This window comes from Phacochoerus africanus, chromosome 15 (genome assembly GCF_016906955.1).
Source record: "Phacochoerus africanus isolate WHEZ1 chromosome 15, ROS_Pafr_v1, whole genome shotgun sequence".
In the NCBI taxonomy this organism is placed as follows: domain Eukaryota; kingdom Metazoa; phylum Chordata; class Mammalia; order Artiodactyla; family Suidae; genus Phacochoerus; species Phacochoerus africanus.
In genome coordinates this window covers 51,452,661-51,473,723 of record NC_062558.1, presented here as the reverse complement: position 1 = coordinate 51,473,723, position 21,063 = coordinate 51,452,661, and the positions used below count along the sequence as shown (strand labels likewise).

At 62.8% G+C, this 21,063-nt stretch overlaps 2 protein-coding genes across 4 annotated transcripts; both read right to left on the bottom strand.

The window, feature by feature from the left end:
- Nucleotides 1-8,263: 8,263 nt before the first annotated feature.
- Nucleotides 8,264-9,773, bottom strand: GP1BB (glycoprotein Ib platelet subunit beta). Its single transcript, XM_053743468.1, is given in 5 exon segments — nucleotides 8,264-9,128; nucleotides 9,188-9,296; nucleotides 9,299-9,383; nucleotides 9,385-9,530; nucleotides 9,533-9,773. Coding segments are annotated over 5 exon segments (1,236 nt in total). The 3' UTR covers nucleotides 8,264-8,473.
- SEPTIN5 (septin 5) lies at nucleotides 9,526-17,549 on the bottom strand. Of its 3 annotated transcripts, XM_047760659.1 has the most exons (13): nucleotides 17,426-17,544; nucleotides 17,282-17,292; nucleotides 14,425-14,472; nucleotides 13,083-13,179; nucleotides 12,899-12,985; nucleotides 12,545-12,668; nucleotides 12,320-12,454; nucleotides 12,117-12,234; nucleotides 11,901-12,002; nucleotides 11,028-11,124; nucleotides 10,808-10,943; nucleotides 10,587-10,689; nucleotides 9,526-10,485 (listed from the first exon to the last, which is right to left on the bottom strand). In XM_047760659.1, the coding sequence occupies exons 1-13, from the start codon at nucleotides 17,466-17,468 to the stop codon at nucleotides 10,429-10,431; spliced, it is 1,158 nt and encodes a 385-aa protein (XP_047616615.1). In that variant the 5' UTR covers nucleotides 17,469-17,544; the 3' UTR covers nucleotides 9,526-10,428. The 3 variants fall into 3 exon arrangements, with proteins under 3 accessions (XP_047616615.1, XP_047616617.1, XP_047616616.1); XM_047760661.1 differs by lacking the exon at nucleotides 14,425-14,472 and having other exon boundaries at nucleotides 17,426-17,549; XM_047760660.1 differs by lacking the exons at nucleotides 14,425-14,472; nucleotides 17,282-17,292; nucleotides 17,426-17,544 and adding an exon at nucleotides 13,780-14,149.
- Nucleotides 17,550-21,063: the final 3,514 nt, after the last annotated feature.

Sequence of the window (21,063 nt, the reverse complement as noted above, 5' to 3'; positions counted from 1 at the left end):
AGCCAGCGGCCTGAGGGAGGCATGCTTGCCGCCCCCGTCATGCTCCCCAAGGCTGCCCTGGAGGTTGGGCCAATGCCAAGGACCCCACTGCCCATCTGCAGCCTCCCCTGCTTGGAGCCCTCTGCAGCAGCCCTACTCTGGTCACCCCTGCCACCTGCCTTCTCCCCCAAGACTTGGCATCACAGATTCACCCTCTGACCCCCACACTGCATCAGGGCTGCTTGGGGGACAGAGGGATACCAGCTGGAAGACATGCCTTCTGCATGGGGGTAGTGGCTCAGTGGCCATCCCCTGGAATGAAGCTGTGGCAAGACCCAGAGAGACAGAGATGGAAGTGTGAGCCTGGTGCCTGACACCAGAGACCCACCCCTGTGTCACTGCAAGGCAAGCCGAGGCTCACGGGCATGGCCCAGTTTCACCCTTGATGTGGCCTGACTGTGCGCTCAGTGGAGCTGTCCTCTTGGTTGGGGTTGGGCTGTGTCTGGCATTCACTCTGGGAGCCTAACACAGGTCCTGCCCTGCACCCTGGACCCCCGGGCAGGCCCATGGGGGTAGGGGGGCGCCGGGAGAAATGGCCTGTGACGGGGGTGGGCGTCCCGGGCGGGAAAGCAAACAGTGTCAGCAGCTAATGAGCGGGAACCGGCCAGGGGCTGAGGGTCTGGGGAGGGGCACCGCCATCGCTCATCCTGACAGGCGGGCTGGCGGGGGTAGGGTGGGGGGCTGGGGACCAGAGCAGGGGGGGAGCATGAGAGCCGACAGAGGGTCCCCTGGAGACCCAACCCTGCACACAGACAGACAGACGGACAGAGGGGAGGCAGCCAGGCCCCCACCCCCTGCCGATTCCCACCTCCAGCTGTGGCCCAAGGGGACCTGCCATGTTCCATCATCTCTCTGTCTGCCTTGGCTGCCCCCCAGCCTGCAGACTGTACAGAACAGAGGAGGGAAAGAGATTGAGCCTGGGACCCCCATACTGCATGCTGGGAAGCAGGAATCTGGGGTCTTGCGGCCCCTCTCCTTCCTGGGCCTTGGTTTCCCCAAGTTTACAGGGGAAGGCAGGTGTGCTCTGAGGGCCCCCACACTGACTTTCCACCCCTCGCCTTCCCTGTACATAGCCCCAGCTGCCTCAGGGACCCACCCTTCCAGACCACTCCCCCCAAACCTCAATGCCTCCAACAGGCCTAGCAGCAGTGGATGGGGGGAGTCCACACCTGGGAAGCTGCCCTTCCTGTCCTGCCCAGGTCATAGGTGGGGGAGTTCTGTGCTCCATGCCCCAGGCTGCCATCTGTCCCCTGAAATTGCAGGGGTCTGAGCAGGCGAGACCTGGGAATGCTCCTGAGCCCCTCCTGGTGGCCCTGCAGCAGCCAGGCGGCCCAGGGGCTCGTAGGTGCCTGCCTGTGGGGTGTCCAGGCCCCTGGCCTGCCTCAGCCGGGAGGGAGGGGCAGCCATAAATTCACACCACCAGCCGCCCGCGGGATAAATGTGTCATCGGCTGCACGATTTATGAGCACACCCCTGGCCCGCGAGGCAGAGAAAACAAGCCTGTGTACACACGGCGGCGGGCAGGGAGGGGCGACTGCTGAGGGCACACGGGGGCACGGCAGGCCGGCAGGACACACGCACGTGGGAGGTGTAAGGACCTGGACACCCTCACCCAGGGCGGTGGGACTATAACCTCCAATCCACACGCACACACACACATCGGGAGGTGGCACAGCTGCTTGGGACCTGGCTCCGCCCAGAATCACGAGGTGGTTCTCCTGTTGGACGCCCTCCCCCCGCCCTCCTGAGGAACCAGCCCAAGAACGGAGGGTCTCTGGACACTTGCCTGTGTGAGTGCATGCATGTGTGCAGGGTCATCCCCACACAGCCCATGAGGGTATCCTGGTGGCGGGCCTGGCCACCGCATGCGAGGCAAAGGCAGAGCAGGAGACCAGCTGCCCAAGGAGGACACAGGATGAGGCGCTGGGAGAGAGGACATGGGGGACCAGGGCAGGATGCAGAAACCTCAGTCTGCTTGGGGCTCACTTCATGGTCTTAGAGGCCCAGGGGTGCAGGTAGCCAATGAACATAGCCGAGGCCCAGGTGCTAAGGGAGCAAGGCCGGAAGTCAGGGGCAAACCTCACAGTCCTGAGGCTGCCCTGCCCACTGCCCACTGTCCAGCATCAGCTACCTGCTGGGGCTGGGCCAGGTGCAGGATCCCAGGCCTGAGAAGGCAGGTGGGTCCAGGGCGCCTCAGGGAGACCAGAGAGGCCTGGGGGTGGGGGCCGGGGCAGGTGGGAGGACTCAGCAGGCTCGCACCACTGAAGATGGACGAGGACTTGGAGCTTCTCGGAGCTGAGGCCATGGGTCACCTTAGCTGTCAGCAACACCCCCAACCCTCCCGTGGATGACCTGGGGACACAGTCCTGCTTAGCCACTCCGCCCGCTGGCCTGCCACAAGAGGCTCAGGAGTGTGGCCCCCGGGGAGGCTCTGGTAGCAGTGGACCCTCAGCTCCGGAAGAAGGGGCTAACAGTGTTCCCGAGACTGTGTGGCAGAACCATGTCACCCCAAGTACATGGAGGCAGCACTGACCTCCACATCAAAGGTTTCCCCGACCAGAGAAGAGGCCTCCAAGCAGGGGCCTCCAAGCAGGGGCCTCAGTCAGGGATGTGCAGCAGAACGACTCACAAAAGAGGGCCCCCCCAACAGGGACCCACAGAGCAGGGTGCACCCAGGTGAGACCCAGGGCCCACACATAGGTCCACCCTACTTTTCTCATAAAGCAAGCCATCTACCTCCTGCACTGCTGTCCACATGTTGTCTCTGGATGGCAATGTCCAGGGGCTCCTGCCTGCTTGGAGTCTGTCACTGGTGCTGTCCTGGGCCTGGGGAGTACCTCCAGTGGGTACAGGGCAGGGCGGGCATGCTGGGACAGGCGGCTGTCGGGGGCCTGCCCCTCCTCAGCCCTGCCCAGACAGAAGCCTTTTCCTCGGTATCTGCAGACTGGCTGGAATTCTTCAAGAGCATCTTTAAATAAACAAAGCACAGAGAAAAGCAAACTCCTCAACACAAATGACATCAAAATAGATTTCCACCATAGATGCACGGCCTCCCCCTGGGGCCCTTCAGAGGCCAAGGGGGCACAATTGCCTGAGTGATGCCCACACTGCCAGGACCCCTGTCCCAGGCTGCAGCCTCCCTCTGGGGGGTGGGTTTCCAGGACTGTCCACACACCTGGGCAGAAGCAGCTTCTATGGCAACACTCTGCTTCTCCTGGGGTCTGTACCCCCACACTTTGGGGTCCATCAGGCCAAGTCTGAATGACCTCCTCCCACACCCTCCCACTCCCCCCCACTCCTCCCCACTCCTCCCCCATGTTGGGGGCACAGTGACCCCATGGGGATGGACCCAGGGTCCTGGGTGACTGGCACAGAAGCAGAAAGAGCAACACCTGGGCAAGTTGGGAAGGTGTTGCCTTCTCCCCCACATCTTAAAACATGAGGGTTCCTCTGGCCCAGAGGCCCCAGGGACACTGGTAGTGACCCAGTCAGGAGAGGTGGGGCCTCTGCTGGGAGGAGGTCCAGGGGATGAAGGGACCTCCACCCCAGCCCTCCCTCCAACTGCTGTGCACACTGCCCAGAAAACAAGGATTGTAATGAATGAAAGATTGGATGGGGCCCCCCAGCACACTGGGGGAGGGGTCTATCCCCCCTCTTCCCCTAAGGCTGAACCTAGTGTACCTCCCACCCCTGCACTCTCTGTACCCTCCCCTGAAACGCAGCCCCTGGATGTCCTCAAGAGACCCTCCCTCTCCCCACCACCACATACCTAGTCAGTGCTTTCGATATCCCAGGGCTCAGAAGGGTCAAAGGGACCATCCGCATGACAAGGCCCAGGCCAGCCCACAGGACACTCAATGACTCAGGATTTTAAGCCTTCCAAGGTCTTCTGAGTCAGGGAAGCCCTGTCCTCGCCCTGACCCTCTATAGGACAAGCCAGGAGATTTCATGGTGGACTTTTGTGGGCTTCCTTATTCCTGCCACGAGCCCAGCAGGTTGTCCACCGGCCAGCCTGGCTGGGCTCAGGTTCCAGGCACATCCTGCAGGTCGTCTCAAGCCTTGCCTGCCAAGTACTGACCTCAGGGGGTGCTCACAGGTGGAGGGGCCACCTGGCCCATCTCTCAGCACCTTTTGTCCAGCTGGCCCTTGGCAGCTGGGGGTGGTGGTGACAGGAAAGCAGGACGGAAGGAAGGACCGACAGCATTTCCCTTGGGGCAGAGTGGATCCCCAGGAGGCTTCACTGGGGAGGACCGCTGACCCCCAGTTCCTGCAGGGCCAGCCCAGGGTGTCCTGATAGGACAGGACATCTCCCTGCAGACGTTTCCTGTCTGTGGACAGAAAAGATGAGAGTGGTGAGTGTTCGTGTAGACAGCACTGGGTGCAGACAGCTCTGGGTTTGTGACTGTGCTGCAGAAAAAGAGGGTTGGGGATGGTGGTGGGGATCCCCTAAGGACTGTTAAGGAGGGAGGAACATAGCTAAGGCCAGGCCCAGTCACCAAGGCCAGTGACCCCAAGACCCCCTCAGCCTGGGGCAGGAGGGGTAGTTCTTCCCCAGAGCCCCTACTGATTTATGGTCCTGGAGGAGAGGAGTTATGGCTCCGAAGGCCTTGCTCCCTCCTCCTCCTGTGCCTTGTTGGGGGTCAGCAGGCTGGGGTGGGGTGGTTCTCAGCTGGTTTCCAGATGGGCCTGGTGGAGGGGGCGCCTGGGGGTGGAAGGTAAAGGAACCTGGCGGTGTCAGCTGGCGGCCATCGTTGCCTTTCTCTGTGCGGTTGTCTCTTGCCTCTGTCTCTGTCTGCCTCCAGCTCCATCTCTGTCCCACGAAAGCCCCCTTCGGCCGCCGGGTGGGTGGGGGAGGGTGATTTATCACTCGCTGCCTGTCCTCCATCGGAAACGACAGGGGTGGGCGCAGACGGTGCCTGAACTATGGGCCCCCAGGGCCCCGCCACCCACCCGAATGTTGTTGCTCTGTCTGGGCGGCGGTGCGCCCACCCCCCATCGTGGCCAAGACTTGGCCCCCAGCCCTTCTCAGAGCCTCGTCCGCGTGGGCCCCTCAAGTCCACGAGAGGGCGACCCCTCCCCAGGCTGGAAAGGCCCACGAAAGACCCTCACTCCGCCACCAGGTTTGGTTGAGAGGTGGCGGGACCGCTGTCCCATTGCCTGGTCGTCCGGGAGGCGAGGCTAGCTTCTCACTGTCGCCTTCCCCACGGCTCCAGTGCACACAGCAGGGACTCAATAAGTGTTTATGGAGCAAACAAGTGGCGGAGGACGGAGGGCGAAGATCTCACCTGGGCTGATTCCGCTCCCCCGCCCCGCCCAGCCCCGCCCGGCGGAAGAGGTCCCTTATCTTCCCAGCGACCAGCTGTCAGCGCGCGGGGGAGGGGCGCCCCCACGTCCCCCCCGCGCCCCTCCCCCAGGTCGGCTGGCGCCAACGTCCCGCCCCACCCCTACCGGAGCAATCTGCGGACCCCGGCGGCCCGCCCTCAGTAGCCTGGGCAGGTCCTGCTCTGAGCGCCACTTCGCGGCGGGCCGGAGTCTGCGCTCCTCTGCCCCGCGCCCCTCGGCTTCGTGCTCCCCACGTCCCTCTGCGCTCCTCCGCTTGAGGCACCGGCGCCCCTCGGTCCCTCCGCCCAGTGGGCTCCTCGCTGGCCGTTCCGCAGGTCGCGGGCGCCCTCTACTGCCGGGTTGGGGTTGTGCGCCCAGGGACGACCGGCCACAAGCTTGTGCCCGGTTCACAGACCAGAACACCAAGGCTTCCAGGGAAAGTGGCCATGTAGCCCTGCCCCGTCTCCCTCTACTCAGCCCCTTGGTCTCACTTGCTAGGATGTAGCTTGAGCCTCAGGGCGACATCAGGGTCCTGTGCCATGTGTCTGGGCAGGACCAAGACATTCACTGCTAAGGGCAGCGTTTGAGCGAAGACCTTGAATAGTTAGGACATAGTCACAACGGGAAGGTCATCCCTTCCCTGGGGGAGGCTGGGAGTCCTGGGAGCCACACCACTGGTGTGTGGTTGGAGGACCCTGGGTCTGCAGGGCACAGGGTCCTGAATCAGCCAGCCTGGGGGATGGAGATGTGGGGGGCTCACAGGGGTTTGGGTGGACACCAACTTGTTCCCATCTGGAAGGAGTCTGAAGCCACAGAGGGGACCATCCTAACAGTAGGGAAGGGCCCATGGGGCAGGTGTGTTGCCTGCCACTTGGAGGACAACACTGAAGGGAGGAGCACAGCAGACCCCTGAGCTAGGGGAGGGGTGTACATGCCCCCTCCCTGAACAGAGCCATTCAGGGTCCCTGAGCTGGGACCATTCACTTCCCCACACTCTGGAGGCTGAGGCCCCAAAGTCAGTGTGTGAAGGGTCAGTTCAGCGTCAGGATTGAGTCTGGGGGCTCCCAGGCAGAGCAGGCGAAGTCAGGCCAGCACCCCTGTGGTCAGTACCTTGGCAGGAGCCCATCTAAATCATGGAACACTGGAAGGGGTGGGAATGCAAGTCCTGGGGAGACCATGAGGTTCAGCTGCCCTGTCGTGCAGTGAGTGGGAAGTTCCTCCTCAAGTCTAACCACACTGTGATGCCAGCCTTTTCCCTTCACCAGAGAAGTTTCAGCCTTCTGTATCCTGGGCCTTGGGACCCCCATGCCCACCCCCTCAGCAGGACACTGGCCTGGGGGCCCTCGAATGGGGTGGTGAGCAGTGGAGCTGGGCTCCTGGGACCATACCCCACAGCTCCTACTGGGACCTTGTCCCATAGCCTGGGGGCCCTCCTTCTCTTCACTTGGGGTCACCTAGAACCACCAGGCCACTTTCTCTGGGTCCTGCATTTGCTCCCTGAAGGCCTCAGTGAGGAAGAGAGGGGGTCCCAAGGGCCTTGTCTGAGCTTCGCTCCCAGTGCAGCCACGGAGAAAGCTCTGGTGCCCAGCAGGGAGACCCCTCTCTGGATCTGGTCTCCTTCTCTGGGAAGTGGAAACCCCTTCCTGTACCGTATTGGGACAGAATTTAGGGAATGGCCTGTGGACCTTGCTGTGACAGTGACTATTACCTCTGACACCCCCCAGGGGCTCTGGGGGTGCTGGGCCACTCCTTGGGGAAGGTGGGGTGGCAGTTTATCTGTACAAAAGGGGCTGCTGTCCCAGATGTGGTGATAAGGCTGGATGGACGGCTGGACAGTCCCCTGCAGCCCACAATGGACCGGATGCCACACACCTGGCCACAAAGGAGGGAGTGACTCCTGCCTCGCGTCCCACCAGCAGCCCCGAGATAGTATCGGCCATCCGTCTTGTCCCACAAAAGCCAGGACAAAGGCCATGTCAGTGGCAGCCTCCCCGACCGGGTCAGTGGGGCCGGGAGGCTTCCTGTGCCAGGCAGCTGGGGCCAGGCCTGAGGCTCCTCATCAGGGTCATTTGGGGTGAAGAGTGAGCAGCCCTCATTGTTCACTGCAGGCCAGGTGGGGGCCATGCCTAGGGCAGGAGCAGGACCCCAGCGGTGAGGAACGCATCCACTTCTCTTTGGAGCACCCAGGCCCTTGTTAGCAGCCTGTACCTCGCTGGGGCATCTGTGCAGGATTCCCAGGCCCTGGCTGCTGGGCCTGGACTCAAGGCTGGCACAGGAGAGACCAGGGACCAGAGGCAGTCCAGGTACCTTCCTGCAGGAAGTAGGGAGCCAGGCAGAGGACAGGATCCAGAGACCCTTCAACCCTTGTGCCTCCTCACCCCTGCAGAGAACTTCTAGGGACCTTGCCTCCTGGCTCTCCAGAGCTTCTCTCTCAGGCGCCTGGGAAGTCCCAGCTGGACTACCCAATGGTTCTCATCATCCCTGTCCAGCCCTGACCCCTGAAAGCTACCACTGGCATGGTCACTACCACTGGCGAAAATTCACACCCTGAACTGTCCTCAGAGCCACTTTGAAGACCCTAACTCCCAGAAACTGCCACTCCCAACATCCTTTCTTTCTTGCATCTACACTGCTCCTGGGGCCTTCACTGTCCCCAGTGTTCTCTCCAGTATCCCCACTGTCCCCTCAGTGTACTCGATCCCCACAGCCTGGTCACTGTCCCTTGAGTTCTTCCTACTTAAACTTCAGCGAGAGCCAGTGTCGGGGAGTTTGCTCATGGACCTCGCTCTTGCCAGGAGGTGATGTGTGTGTATATGACAATGTGATGTGCCCCCTTGAACCAGCCCCTGGACTTTTTCCTCATTTTTGGGAGGGAGAGTTCGGGTCGCACGGTGCACAGGTCTGCCAGAGGGGAGCAGGGTTTATTCGCACTGAAGATGGCATAGGTGGCTCGGCAGGTCTAGGCGGCAGCTGGACCCTGGCCCGCCCCAGCGTCCAGGGCGTGGGTTCCCTCGCCGGCGGTGCGTTCGCAGCTGCAGGGCTCCTGTGCTGGGGCTGCGGAGGCATGTCAGGGAGACTGTGCCAGTGGAGGACGCGCTCGCGGCGGGTCCCGTCAGTAGCTCTGCTCGGTTGCCGTGGGCTCAGCCGCCAGTGGTGTGATTAGCGCCCACCTGCGCGCGACGCGGGCGCGCAGCCTCTGCAGGCGGCACAACAACAACGCCAGCAGCAGCGCGTGCAGCAGCCCGAGGCCGAGAAGCAGGAGCTGCGCCGCTAGTGCCCAGTGGCAGAGCGCGCCGGGCGTGCAGGCGGCACGCAGCTCTTCCTCCGCCAGGTAGGGCAGCAGGCGGCCGCGCAGCGCCGGGGGCGCCGCGCAGCGCAGATCGCGGTAGGGCTCGCGCTCGGGTCGGTCGGCGAGCCAGGCGCGCAGCGGCACCAGGTGACAGTCGCAGCGCCAGGGGTTGGCTCCCAGGTGCACGGTACGCAGCGCCGGCAGCGCGTCCAGCAGCCCGAGTGGCAGCGCCGTCAGGTTGTTGCCTGTCAGCACCAGTTCGGTTGTGTCTGGCGGGAAGGCAGCGGGCAGCGAGGCCCAGGTCAGCCCGCGACGCCCGCAATCCACGAGCGTCCCCGCGCAGCGACACGCGGCGGGACAGCCCACGGCCGGGCGGATCGGCGGCGCGAGCAGCAGGAGCAGCAGGCTCAGCGCGCCGCGCGGCCCTAGAAGGGAAGCGCCACGATGAGGCCGGCCAGCGGGCCACCTGGCAGGGTTCCTGAGCGCCCCCTACCCCTCAGTCGCCCGCGAGCCTCTCCACCCGACTGCCTGTCGCGCAGGTTGGAAGTCCCCGCTGAGTCTGACCCAGGTATCTCTCGACTAAGGCCAAAAGGACCGAGCATCTCCGACCCCAGACTCACCGGAGCCCATGGCGAGAGGATGGCGACCGGCTAGCTCTGGAGCACGAGGCAATGGCCTCAGAAGCAGGCGATAAGGCCGCCCCGCCCCTGCCAGGCTCGAGCGTGCCCGCGGAACCGACCGCATTGCTGCCTCCCCGCCAGAAATAACCCGGAGGCCGAGCCCGCGGCGCAGATAGAGCGCTATCGCCAGGCTGCCGGCCGACCCAGCTTCCGCCCCACCGTTTCCAGGAGTGCAGGGAGCACACGGACACCCTCTGCGAGTTCACCAACATTGTTCTCCTGTCACCAGGACAGGACGCAGCATTCACAAATGAACAAACCGAGAAGGGGGTTCGGAGGCAGGGATCATGCGGGTAGAAGGAGGGGGGGTACCAAGGACTCAGGAACCCAGGGCAAGAGCGCTGGCGAGAAGAGCCCTCCAGCCCCCAGGGGCAGAGAGGGTGGTGCAGGATGGGGGTGCCAGGCTGCCCACCCCCACTGCTCCTAGAGCCTGGTAGGGCCATGGCCCTGGGGGATGGTCACAGGTGTTGACGGGCATCCCAGCCCCCACTTTCCTCCCCAGCAGCCGACTGGCCTCCTTAGGTCTAGAAAGATCCTATTTGCTTCAGCTGCCCAACCTGCCTGCTGAGCTGCCTGTTGAGTTGGTCAGGAGGTAAGAAGGCCCTGGCCACCTGGGCACAGAGTGAGTGTTCCCAAGTTCACTCTGCTGCACCAGGTCAGGAGGAAAGGCCAGGATCCTGGGATCGGCTCCCCTAGTTTGCCTTGATTTACCAGCCCTTCGGAGTAGGGCCTGGAGGCGGAGTGCTGTGACCTCAAAAGTCACCATCCAACTTAGCCCCTGCTCCCCCAAGGCCAGAGAGGGCTGGGGGCAGGGGAGCATTGTCCAGGCCCCATAGAATCAGATACAAATGAGGGGAGGAGCTAATGCTGAGAATAAATTAGGGTTGGCTGGGGGCTGCAACCCCGCGTCTCTGGGTCAGGTAGGGAACAGTAGGGAAAAGTCCAGGTCTGGGCCACTCTGGGGTTGGGGTTGTGTCCAGGCCTGTTGGAGATTCAGATGAATCCGGGGTCGAGTCCAGGCCAGTCGGGGTCCAGGGGTGGGAAGGGCCAGCCTGGAAGTGGGCAGTATATCCATGACAACGTGGGGCTGCAGCAGGGTCACTGGTCCTGCATTTGCTGCTTCATTTTCTGCAGCATCTCCTGCATGCGCCTGAGCTGGGGGACAGGGCAGGAACAACAGAGGGTGGGGTGAGAAATGCGAGGGGAAGGGCCCAGCCCCCACCCGCAGCCCCAGCTCTCCCCCGCTGCCTGCCAACCTCCTCATCCTTCATCCTGATGAGCTTCTCCGTCTCGGCATCTGGGGTGGGCAGTGGCAGGATGGGGATGGGGCTCTCCATGCGGCTGTCCTGGGTCAGCTTGCTGTAGGGTGGACACCAGGGACACAACTGCTGGGGGCTGGGCTGACCTCCCCAGTACACCAAGGCCCTGCGGCTCCTGTACCTCTGGACAGGATGCGGGGGCGGGGGGGAGTGCACACCTGGTCATCTGCTGGATACAGTGGGCCCGGTAGTTCTCGTAGTGCACGTCGCACGTCACGTCCTTGAGGTCGTGCATGTGTGTGCGGATAAGCATGTTGCGAAGTTTCACAAAGTCGCAGTGTGCCTGGTTCTCCACTGCGGGCAGGGACAGGCAGTGGGTTGGGCGCCAGCCCAGTGGAGCCTTCCCACCCAAGTGCTGTGCCCCAGGCCTTAACTCACCCTCCACGATCCCCCAGGGGTACAGTCGCCCCCGGACCCGCTGCCCCTTGGCCTCCACCACCGTGTTGCTGCCGATAACAGCGAAGGGTGCGCTCTCCTGGGGGGCAGGTGCAAGGGCTCATGCCCAGTTAGCGGGGGTGTGGGGTCAGTGGTGGGAGGGGGCGTGGGCACTCAGCACCTGGCCGGCCCCTCCAGCATCACCATCAACAACCTCTCCCCAAAGAGATCCTGTTGTTCCCACCTCTGGCCTGTTGCCAGCTGAAGCCAGAGCCTATGCAACTTGCACCTTAGGGTTTTTGCCTGGGCAGTGCCCAAGGAGGAGTACCATCCCCTCCTGAAACCCTCCCATCAAAAATCACTCCCCCTCATGCCTCCCTTCCTTCCCAAGAGCTGAGCCCATGCCTCCTGTTAGTGAGGCCCCTGCTGACTTTGGGGTAAAAGGCCCACCCTGCTGCTGGCCTGGTGGCCACCTGTCCCCAGCTTAGGCTTGCCATTGTCACTATCCCCTGGGGCACCCAAAGCCATATCCTCCCCTGGAGCTCAGAATTCTTGGTGCTATGGCTGCATAGGCCTGAGACCACTGGGCCGGCTGGGCCCTTCTGTGGATAAAGCATGGGAAGGGGGCTGAGAGCAGGGTGAGGGTGGGGGCCTGACCAGTAGCTGTGCCTTTCAGTCCTGGTAAGCATTCCTTGACCTATTAACCAAACTGCACATGCCAGTGGTGGCGGAGGGGACCTGGGCAACCCTGGCCTGGCCCCAGGGGAAGATTGTATTGCCACCCAGATCAGTCCTGGGCCTGGGCCTGGGCCCTCCCCTAGGCCTGGTGTCAAAGGCTTCTGGGTCCCTCCCCACCCCATGGGGTTGCAGACACACCTTGAGTTCTCGATCCTGCTGCTTGAAGTCCTCGTCCTCGTCTGAGTCACACTCAGGAAACTGGTACACATGGATCCCAAACTTGTCGATCTCCTCCCGGATCTGCGGCAGGCAATGACGGTCAGGTGAGGGGCTGGTACCCAGTCAGCACACCACCCACCCCAACTGCCCTTGGCCCCAGAGTCTGGGCCGGGCTGCACTGCCTCAGAGGCTCACCCGCTCCTTGAGCTTCCGGATCTCACCAGGGACCAGACAATCGGCTTTGGCGATGAGGGGCACGATGTTCACCTTCTCGTGCAGTGCCTTCATGAAGCCCACATCCACTGGCCGCAACCTGTGTAAATGGGGCCTAGGCGGTGGTAGGGGGCACCATGGGGGATGGGCAGCGACTGGCACACCTGGCCTGGGTCCCCACATACCCGTGCCCAAAAGGGGAGATGAAGTACAGGCAGCAGTGCACACGGTTGTCCTGGATGTTCTTGCGGTTGAGGCCGCTCTCGTCCCGGAAATACTGCTCAAACTGTTGGTCCACGTAGTCGGTGATGGGCTTCCAACTGGGGGCAGGGAGCACATGAGGCCAGGCTGGGTGGGGCTGGGGGGTGAGGGGAGGCTGGGGTAGTCCGGGCAGGGCAGGCCTGCCTCACCACTCAGAGTTGTTGACGGCGTCCCCAAAGCCAGGCGTGTCCACGATAGTGAGCTTCAGCTTGACACCCTTCTCTTCAATGTCCACCGTGTGCTTCAGGATCTCGACCGTCTGGCTGATGCGTTCTGTGGTGGGGGGTGGGGTCTGAACCTGCCTCTGTGACCCTCACCCAACCCCAGGGAAACCCAGACCCTCGTTCTCATCCCTGGCCATGGGGCCTATCCCTGGTCTGGACCCTGAATGGAAGAGGCATGCTTTAGGGACAGAGGAGCGGGGCTGGGCCTGCAGGTAACCCTGGGAGGTTTCAGGCAGCAGGGGACGGTGGCCAGTACCAGGGCCAAACAGGCCCACTCACCCTCGGCGCTGAGCAACTTCCGCTCTTTGTACAAGTCGGTCAGGAAGAGGCTGTGGACCAGCGTGGACTTCCCCAGGCCCGACTCCCCTGCCCTCGGGTGCAGTGGGGGAGTCCGGTCAGGTCTGAGGCTGAGCCTGACCACCAGTGCCCCCCACCCCCCGGCCCTGGAAGCTGGTCCACTCACCCGCCACCATGAGTGTGAAGTCAAAGCCCTTCTTCACGGACTTTCGGTGCACCTGGTTGGGCAGTGTGGCGAAACCCACGTACTGCTTGTCGATGTCCTGGGTGGAGGCGGGGCAGGTCAGGGCACCTTGATGGTTCCCAGTTCCTGGGGCAGCCCAGTGCCCTGCCCCCTACCCAGCTCAGGCCAGGCAGAGGTAGGTAGGGTCCCCAGAGTGGGGCATCTCAGTGGCAGAAATGTGTGAGGGCATGTGGACAAAGGCCTGGAGGCGGAAGGCAGGTAGGGTGGAAGCTGGAGGTGCCTCCCAAGGCTTTGCAGGGACCCAAGACTATGTCTGTGTGTGTGTGGAGGGGCCAGCAGGCACAGCAGGCACCTCTCTTAGGTGCTGGGCAGAGGGCACCAGGACCCAGACTCCTCAGACACGCCCAAGGCCTTCAAGGCTGGAGAAGCCCCCGCCTCGATACTCACCCCTCCCAAGTAAGGGTGGGAGGCCCCCTTCTGGCCCTGATCCAGCCGCGGGGGTGGCTGACTGCGACAATGGCTGAGCAGGGGCTATTTATAGACATCGGCGCCCAGCCGCCCCCAGTCTCTGGGCCGGCCCACCCCAGCGACCCTGGCCCAGAGGCCCCTGACGCATCCCCAGTAGGCGGGCTGAGGTCAGTGCACAACTGACCCACCTTCCACTTCCCTCTCCACACACCTTGAGCCGCCTCTGGGCCTGGGTCCGAGGCGACAGCAGCTGCTCCACCAGGCGGTCCTGGGGTGCTGCCAGAGAGTCCATCGCAGCGACCCGGGGCCCCTACCCACTGCGCTGGGACCCAGAGCACGTCAGGCCCACCTGGAGTTACGCGGGGACGAGGAGCCTGCAGGCAGTGCGGCCCCACGTCCTGTTCTCGCCCCGGGGCTACCGCGTTGCTCCTCCGGCCCCAGGCAGGCCCGCCCCGGCACAGGCGGGGCCTCTCACCAGAGGGGACCGCGCAGTCTCCCGGAGACAGTCGCCTGGAAATTGGGCCGCGCGGGCGGAGCCACCGGAGCGGAGGAGGACGGAGCTCGGCAGGGGCGGGCGGCTGCGCGGCGCTGCGCGGAGCGGTGCGGCTGGGTCCGTCAGTCCCACTACCGCGCAAGGGTGGGCGGGGGGCCGGGTCCACCGGGTCTGCGCTGCAGCGTCCCACCCACCAGAGGGCGCCCAAGGAAGCCCCCATCCCCGCGCACGATGCGGGAGCCCGCCTGGTCCCCCTTCTCCCCGGGGCGGTGTCACAGCGGCGCCCCAACTACCCATGGACACACCCCTCCCTGCACTACCTGTCCCTCGTGTGTGTGCGCCGGGTGTCTGGGGAATTCTTACCGCCGTAGCCCCTGAGACACGTGGAGAACCTGCGAGGGTAGAGCCCACCTCCCCACCCAGGCCCACGGAGGCTTACGCTGGGGGCATGGGCCGTCAGAGCACTAGATGTGCACCCTCCCGTCGCCACCTTCGCAAACTTGGAAGCTGTGGCCAGTGTGTAGCTCCACAAACCCGCCACCTTGGACCCCAGACAGCCGCTGCCAGCATAGGTAAGGGAACTGGAGTGGGCCCCTCCACAGGGGTCACTCCCCCTGAGCTCCAGTCCTGCTCTCAGCCACAGGACTGGGCAAATCAGGGCCTGGAAAGCTCCTGCCAGCTCAGCCCTCACCCCTGTGCGGCCACCCCAGGAACCACAGGGGTCTCTTGAGCCCCTGCACCCTTCCTCACCCATCCTGCTTGTGGGACCCCACCAGAAGCTGAACAAGCCAGTGCCAGCCCAGTGGGAAGGGAGGCTTGCGATGGAGCTGGGGTGGGAAGAGGCGTGCCCTGGACTCTGTGTCAGTGAGATGCCCCCCCTCCCCGACCCAGGCCCTCCCTTCTTGGCTCCCGGCTTAAGGGGCCTCTGTCCCCCTGTCCTGGCTTGTGGAGCTTCTGTGAGGCCTGGAGGATGCTGGCACCTGGGGAGGAGGGGTGGGCCCATTGCTGGAACAGGGGAGCCTTTCATCCGAGAGGAGAGGGGGGGAAGCCACAGGCCTGGCTCCCCGAGCCTGTCCCCCAGCCCTTGTGCTGAGAAAGCCTCCACACTGGCCCTGACCCTTGGCCACGCTGACCTGCAGGAGGCCTCTGGGATGAGTCCCACTCAGCCTCCACCCTTGGTCCACTTTAGATACAGCCCCCTCAGCCCAGCTCCTGCCCACACCGGCTGGCATCTCAGACCCAGGGCCTCTCCAGGAGAAGAGAGAGAGCTGGGCCTGGACCAGACTGAGAAGGAGGCTCAGGACTCCACAGCCTGGCTCCTGATGGAGCTTGTTGCTCCCGACTACCTCAATGTTCCCATCCGTGAGGTCCAGCCTCAGGGGAGGCCCAGGTCAGGAAGACCAGCTTCTCCCTACCTGCCCTGTCTCCCAACCTTGCCCAAACAGGGCCTGTGGATTCCCTCCTCTGGCCTCTGAGGCACAACAAATACTCCTCAGGACTTCCTGAGCCATAGACAGCACTGCGCCCACCTCCTCCTGGTGACTGACACTCTCGAGGCATTTCCATTCTTAGAATCACCCGAGTCAGCTCTGGAAACAGCCGCCAGAGCCAACAGAGCCCCCATCACTCCCTGAGGTGGAGGTAGGGCCTGGGGGAGGGGCAGTGAGGGCCACCAGACCCTCCCCAGTGCCTGAGATGGGGTGGGCACAGAGACAGAGGGTGCCCTTTCCCAGAGTGTAGACCGGCTGAGGCTCAGTAATACCAACAATGGAACAGTGAGGCTGCCACGTGCTTCTGGCTCCCCTGAGACCCATGGGGAGCCTTCCCCAAACACCTGGCTCCCTGGCCCTCCTGGGCCTCCCCAACTCCCTACCCCCCTGTACAATGCCCTCTCCCTCTGGTCCTGGGGGCAGGAGATGGGTGATGCTGGTCCCACCCAAGCTCAAGGAGGGACAGACCCAGGCCTGAGCAGAGGGTCCCTGAGCAGTGCTGAGCAGCAGCTGTCTGCCCAGTGACTCCAAGCGCCAGCCCACAGGCCCAGGAGAAGAGTGGGGGCTGGTCCCCCAGGCCTTCCCTCTTTCTCTCCCTAGAACAATAGCCTGGTGGTGGTGTGCCCCTGCATCTCTGTCATTGTTTGACCTGCCCCGATGGGGAGGCAGCTCCTGGCCTAGGCCCCCCAGGGAGCCCCTTGCTGGCAAGGTGAGGTTGACGAGGCCCCTCCCCATGAGCCTCACCTGTCCCAGGGCGGGGTGCGTCCCTGCCAGGGGCCTGGCAGTGGGCAGCTGGTGACTCCGGGGCCACTCCTGGCCCGCCTGCCACATCTGGGCCAGGACTCTGGGGTTCCACCCAGCATTCGCCCAGGGTGTGAACCCCCATCCTCGGCAAGAGCTGCCAAGGCTACCCCAGTGCCAGAGTTCAGCCCTTCATTTCTGCCCCAAAGATGGTCAAGCTCAAGCCAGAGAGGCCCCTGGCAGGGCTGCCCCATAGACCCCAGGTGGTCTGGTTACCCAGTCCTCCATCCCTTCTTGGGGGTCTCCCAGCTGTTTAAATCTGACCTCAGCTGGGTTCAGAGTGGGTGCCCAGGCCAGCCTATGGTTGGGCCCTGTGATACAGGCTGGGGTCCAGGCTGGCCCTTTGGGAAACCAATTTGTGCCCCCTAGGTCTGCCATTGGAGCTGGGCACTGGGATGACTCAGGCCTTGGAGGCTCTCAGTCTGGGGAAGAGGCCTGGCCACAGATCAGCCTGTCCAAACTGGTGTGGGGAGAGAAGACATAAGATGCTGAGGAGTTGGGTGGAGTGGCCAGAGGCACTCCTGTGAGGCTGCTCAGTGATTGGCCCTGGCTGGTGTACTCGGACCCCTCCCCCAGTCCGTGGCCTTCCAGGACCATGGCCTCACTCAGGACCCCCAGCACATGATCACAGGCGAGATGCTGGTACTGGACCAGTGAGAGAAGGGCACCAGGCCCATCCCCCATCCGGGGAGGGGGGCACGGGCGTGCCTTAAGGGTCCAGAGCCAGGCCCTGAGGTTCCGCTCACTCCTCCTCTCTGCTGCCCCAGGGCGGTGGTGCTGCCCAGGCTGGACAATCGGTTATCGGTTATTTTATCGCGACGGGGGGGGGGGGGGATGACGGCTGGCGGGGGCGGGGTCGCGCCGGGGCGCCGCGGTGTTGGTGGCACAATGGGTGACAGCGGGCGGAGTGAGCAGCAGCGCACACGTACCTGCTTGTCCTCTGCGCGGTCCGGTCGGGGGTCGGGTCGGGGTCCGGGCCGGCGGGCGGGGGAGAGACGGAGACACACGGTGAGAGACTGGCGGGCGGCGGGGACAAAGGCGCGCGCGCTCGCGCGGGCGGGCGCCGGGCTCACCTGGGGTCGCCAGCTTGCTCTTGTACCGTAGGCCTGTGCTCATGGTGGCCGCCTGGGGGACGTGCGCGCGGGCGGGGCGGCGACGAGCGGAGGCCGAGGCCGGGCTGCAGGGTGACCGGCCCCTCCGCGCCGCCGCCCGCCCCGCCCCGCCCGCGCGCCCGCCAGCCAATCGGCACCCGCCGCGCCCACGCGCGACCCGGCGCGGCCGGCGGGGGCGGGGACCTGGGAGCCCCCAACTGCCTCCAGCTTGGGGAGACGCCCTGGCCTCCCAAAGGCTGGCTCCCGGGACCCCGTGAGACCTACAAGGCCATCGCCCTCGCCTCCCCGATGCCGGGCCCCCGCCCATGTCCCCCCTCCCTGGCTCTGACTCCTCTGCCCTCGTGGGACCTCAGTCCAGGCCTGGGCCTCTGGTCATCCTTGGTGTGGCCCGCGTGTAAAGCCTGCCCCCCAGGTCTCTGCCCGCTGAGGTCAGTGGATGCTCTTCTCACCTCATCAAGATGGACGTGGGGCAGGGAGTGGGGTGAGGGGAACGTTGGCCTGGGGTGTCGTCTTCCTGGCCATGGCAGGAAAGGTGATGATGGTCGCTGTGTGGAAGGCCTGTTGCCTGGCAGGGGTGGGGGTAGGCAGTGGAGGGGCAGCCCCAGCTCTCCTCTTAAAGCTGCTCTTCAGACACACCCCTGGGCGGTCTTCCCGCCCCTTATCCAAGGTTGTTGGGGAGGAAGGGGCTGCCATTCGGGACAGAACAGCCGTATGTGAAGCCACCATGCACCCTCTGCTCTGCAGACCCACAGGCAGAGCTGGTACCATCCTGAGAAGGGTTGCTCCCCTGCCGCCAGAGCCTGCACCCCAGCTCCAGATGGGGAAGCTGAGGACTCCGGAGCATGAGTGCCTCCTGTCACTGTCACACTCCAGGTGTCCCTCAGAAAGGGGCAGTCAAGCCTGGGGCACCTGGCTTCCCAGGTGAGGGTCCCTGTGGAGAAGGGCTGCTGTGCCCTGTACCCCTCTCTCCGCATGCAAGAATCCCTGTCCCTCCCTGGTTCCCTCTGTCTGTACTCTGCCTGGTCCAGCTCTGTGACAAGTGCAGGGATGTTCCACCAGGCCAGCCCCTCATCCAGGCCTGGGGGCCAGATGCGATTGGAATCAGAATCTTGTGTATATTTTGCATATTACATTATACTTCATTGGATCCTGAGACTGCACCCCATAATCAACCATGTTGAGATTTTGTGGTGAAACAACTGCTCACAGGAACTGGAATAAAGACCATAATAAACAGCCAGTTCAGAACTGGTTTTGCCACGAAGTTTTGAAAACCTTTGTTTCTGAGCCTCTGGGCATTTGGAATTGTAGATGAAAGACTGGGGCCAGGGGGGACACCTGGAGTGCCAGGCAGGGCTTCTGAGCCTTCACCAGCCCAAGAGGCTAGGGGGTGGATCCCATCTCAGGGGACCTGGATCTTTCGCCAAATGGTTCAGTTGGACATTTAGAGCAGGCCATGCAAGCCTATGCTTGGAGACATAGGAGGCCAGGCTAGAGCCTGTCCCTGACGGGGCAGGTGTGCTCCTACAAAGGGACCTGGCAACACTGCCCCCTTGGGTTGGGGGGAGGGACTCCAGGTAGCCCCGGGTCAGAGGATTTGAACTCAGGCTTGAGGGAACTGGACTGCAGGTCAAGGGCCTAGCTTGGCTGGACCCAGAATTTGAAAACAATCCTGGAGAATGGAGGCAAAGAGGATGAGGCGCACGGCGTAAGGGATCTGTTTTCATTAAGGTAAGTGCATCCCAAAGGAGTGTGTGCACAAACAAAGCTGGGTTAGAGACCAGTGTCCCAGGCCTGGAAAACCAGCGTGGAGCTGATGGAAAGGAAGGAGATTCCACAGCAGGCCTGGGACGGGCCTCTTCTGAATGCCTGGGGGTGACCACAGGCTGCTGGCCTGGAAGGAAAGTGCGGTCTGCTCCTAGCCCAGGGGCTGTGGTCGCCCACAAATGTGAGTCCATGGGACAGCCTGAGTCCCTCCACAGATACCAGGGTTGCCCTAGTCTGGTTGGGAGATGTTGGTGACAGCATCCAAGGATCCACAGGCAAGTAGGCACTGGAAACACTTCTGAAGCCAGGATGTGCTTCCAATTCTGCCAGGTAGGATGCAAAAGGCCTCTTCTGCTTTCTCCAGCCTAGACGGTGCCAAGTGAAGCCCTTACCCGCCCCTGCCCATCAAAGGACACAACCTTTGGGAAGGAGCACGAGGCAGGCAGGGCCTGGCCACCACACTTCCCACTTCGGGCCTGCACTTGTGGGGTCTGAGTCGGCTTCCCCGGCAGGGGGAGAGAGGCTGGCTGTGGTACAGAGAGAAGTAAGTCAGATGTTCCTGGGTGGGGAAAATGCTACTTTTTAATTCATAAGAAAAGGAAGTTAATGAGTAAAAAATAAGCTACACCCAGAAAAATCTGTTCAGCCAACTTGGGCTACAAATAGCTTGACGCTTTTCAGAAAAAAACCTCCTTTTAGTTAGGAAATTCTCAAGAGGCCGAATTTAGTGGGTGCTGGGTCTCCTCCCTGTCAGCGCAGACTTGTGGGCGTCTGTGGTCACACAGGATGGAGAAGGAAGGAGCTTGCGCACTTCCATGGTGTAAATCCCATGACAGTGACAGTGACAATGGAGGTGCCAGCTTCAGAGGTGGAGCAGTCTGTCCAGGTTACACTTAGGTGTCAGGTGGAGCAAGGCCACTGGCGACAAAGCTCTAGAGCATTCAGTCCATCTGAAGCCAAAGACGAGGGCAGAGGCTGAGCTGGACGCAGCATATTTATTTATTTATTTTTGGTCGTCTTTTTCTTTTTAGGGCCGCACACATGGCATATGGAAGTTCCCAGGCTAGAGGTATAATTGGAGCTGTAGCCTCTGGCCTACACCACAGCCATAGCAACTTGGGATTTGAGCCATGTCTGTGACCTACACCACAGCTCACGACAACGCCGGATCCTTAACCCAATGAGCAAGGCCAGGGATCGAACTCGCATCCTCATGGATGCCAGTTGGGTTCACTAACTGCCGAGTCATTACGTGAACTTCTGGACACAGCTTTGTCATTGACACCCCCCACGGGGACCTGGAGGATAGGCCTGGGGGTCATGTTGGCCCCTGGGGGTCAGATCTGACCACCTCTTTGAAGAAAGAAGCACTACAGGAGGGGGAAAAACACACAGCCCTCTAGGTGGACAAACAAGGACCTTAATCAGCTCAAAAGGAGTGAATCCCCTGAATGGAATGCTACTGATGCGCAGCGGCAACCTCGCTTGCCTCCCTACTAGACCTCACTTGGAGCCTCAGCCTACGCGTGGCTGGGACAGTGATGAAAGCCCAGTGCTAGCGCTCTGGGAGCTGGGCCTGGCAGCAGCCTGGGGCAAGCAAGACAGACACCCCGAAACCTGGAGCCCTGAGACACCCTCCTGCTCCAGCTGCCCCTGGAGAAGCCCACCCCCTGTGCCCGGTAGCTTGTGGGACCCTCACTGCCCCAAAGAAGGCTCAATGCTATGATTCCCCGGGATCACTCCTGGTAAATCTGTGGCCAGGTGTGGGGCCAGTGTGTGGTGCAGGCCCAGGTCAAGATCAGCGTTGGCTGTGGCTGATGAAGGAAGTTCTG

Bases quoted from the DNA above. Each gene is read 5' to 3' on its own strand.
- SEPTIN5 (XM_047760659.1), bottom strand. From the start codon at position 17,468: ATGAGCACAGGCCTACGGTACAAGAGCAAGCTGGCGACCCCAG. The intron at 12,455-12,544 runs GTGAGGCAGGCC...CCCTGCCCCCAG, and splicing joins GCCGTCAACAACTCTGAGTG to TTGGAAGCCCATCACCGACT. The intron at 11,125-11,900 runs GTGTGTCTGCAA...CCTGCCCCCCAG, and splicing joins AGCAGGATCGAGAACTCAAG to GAGAGCGCACCCTTCGCTGT.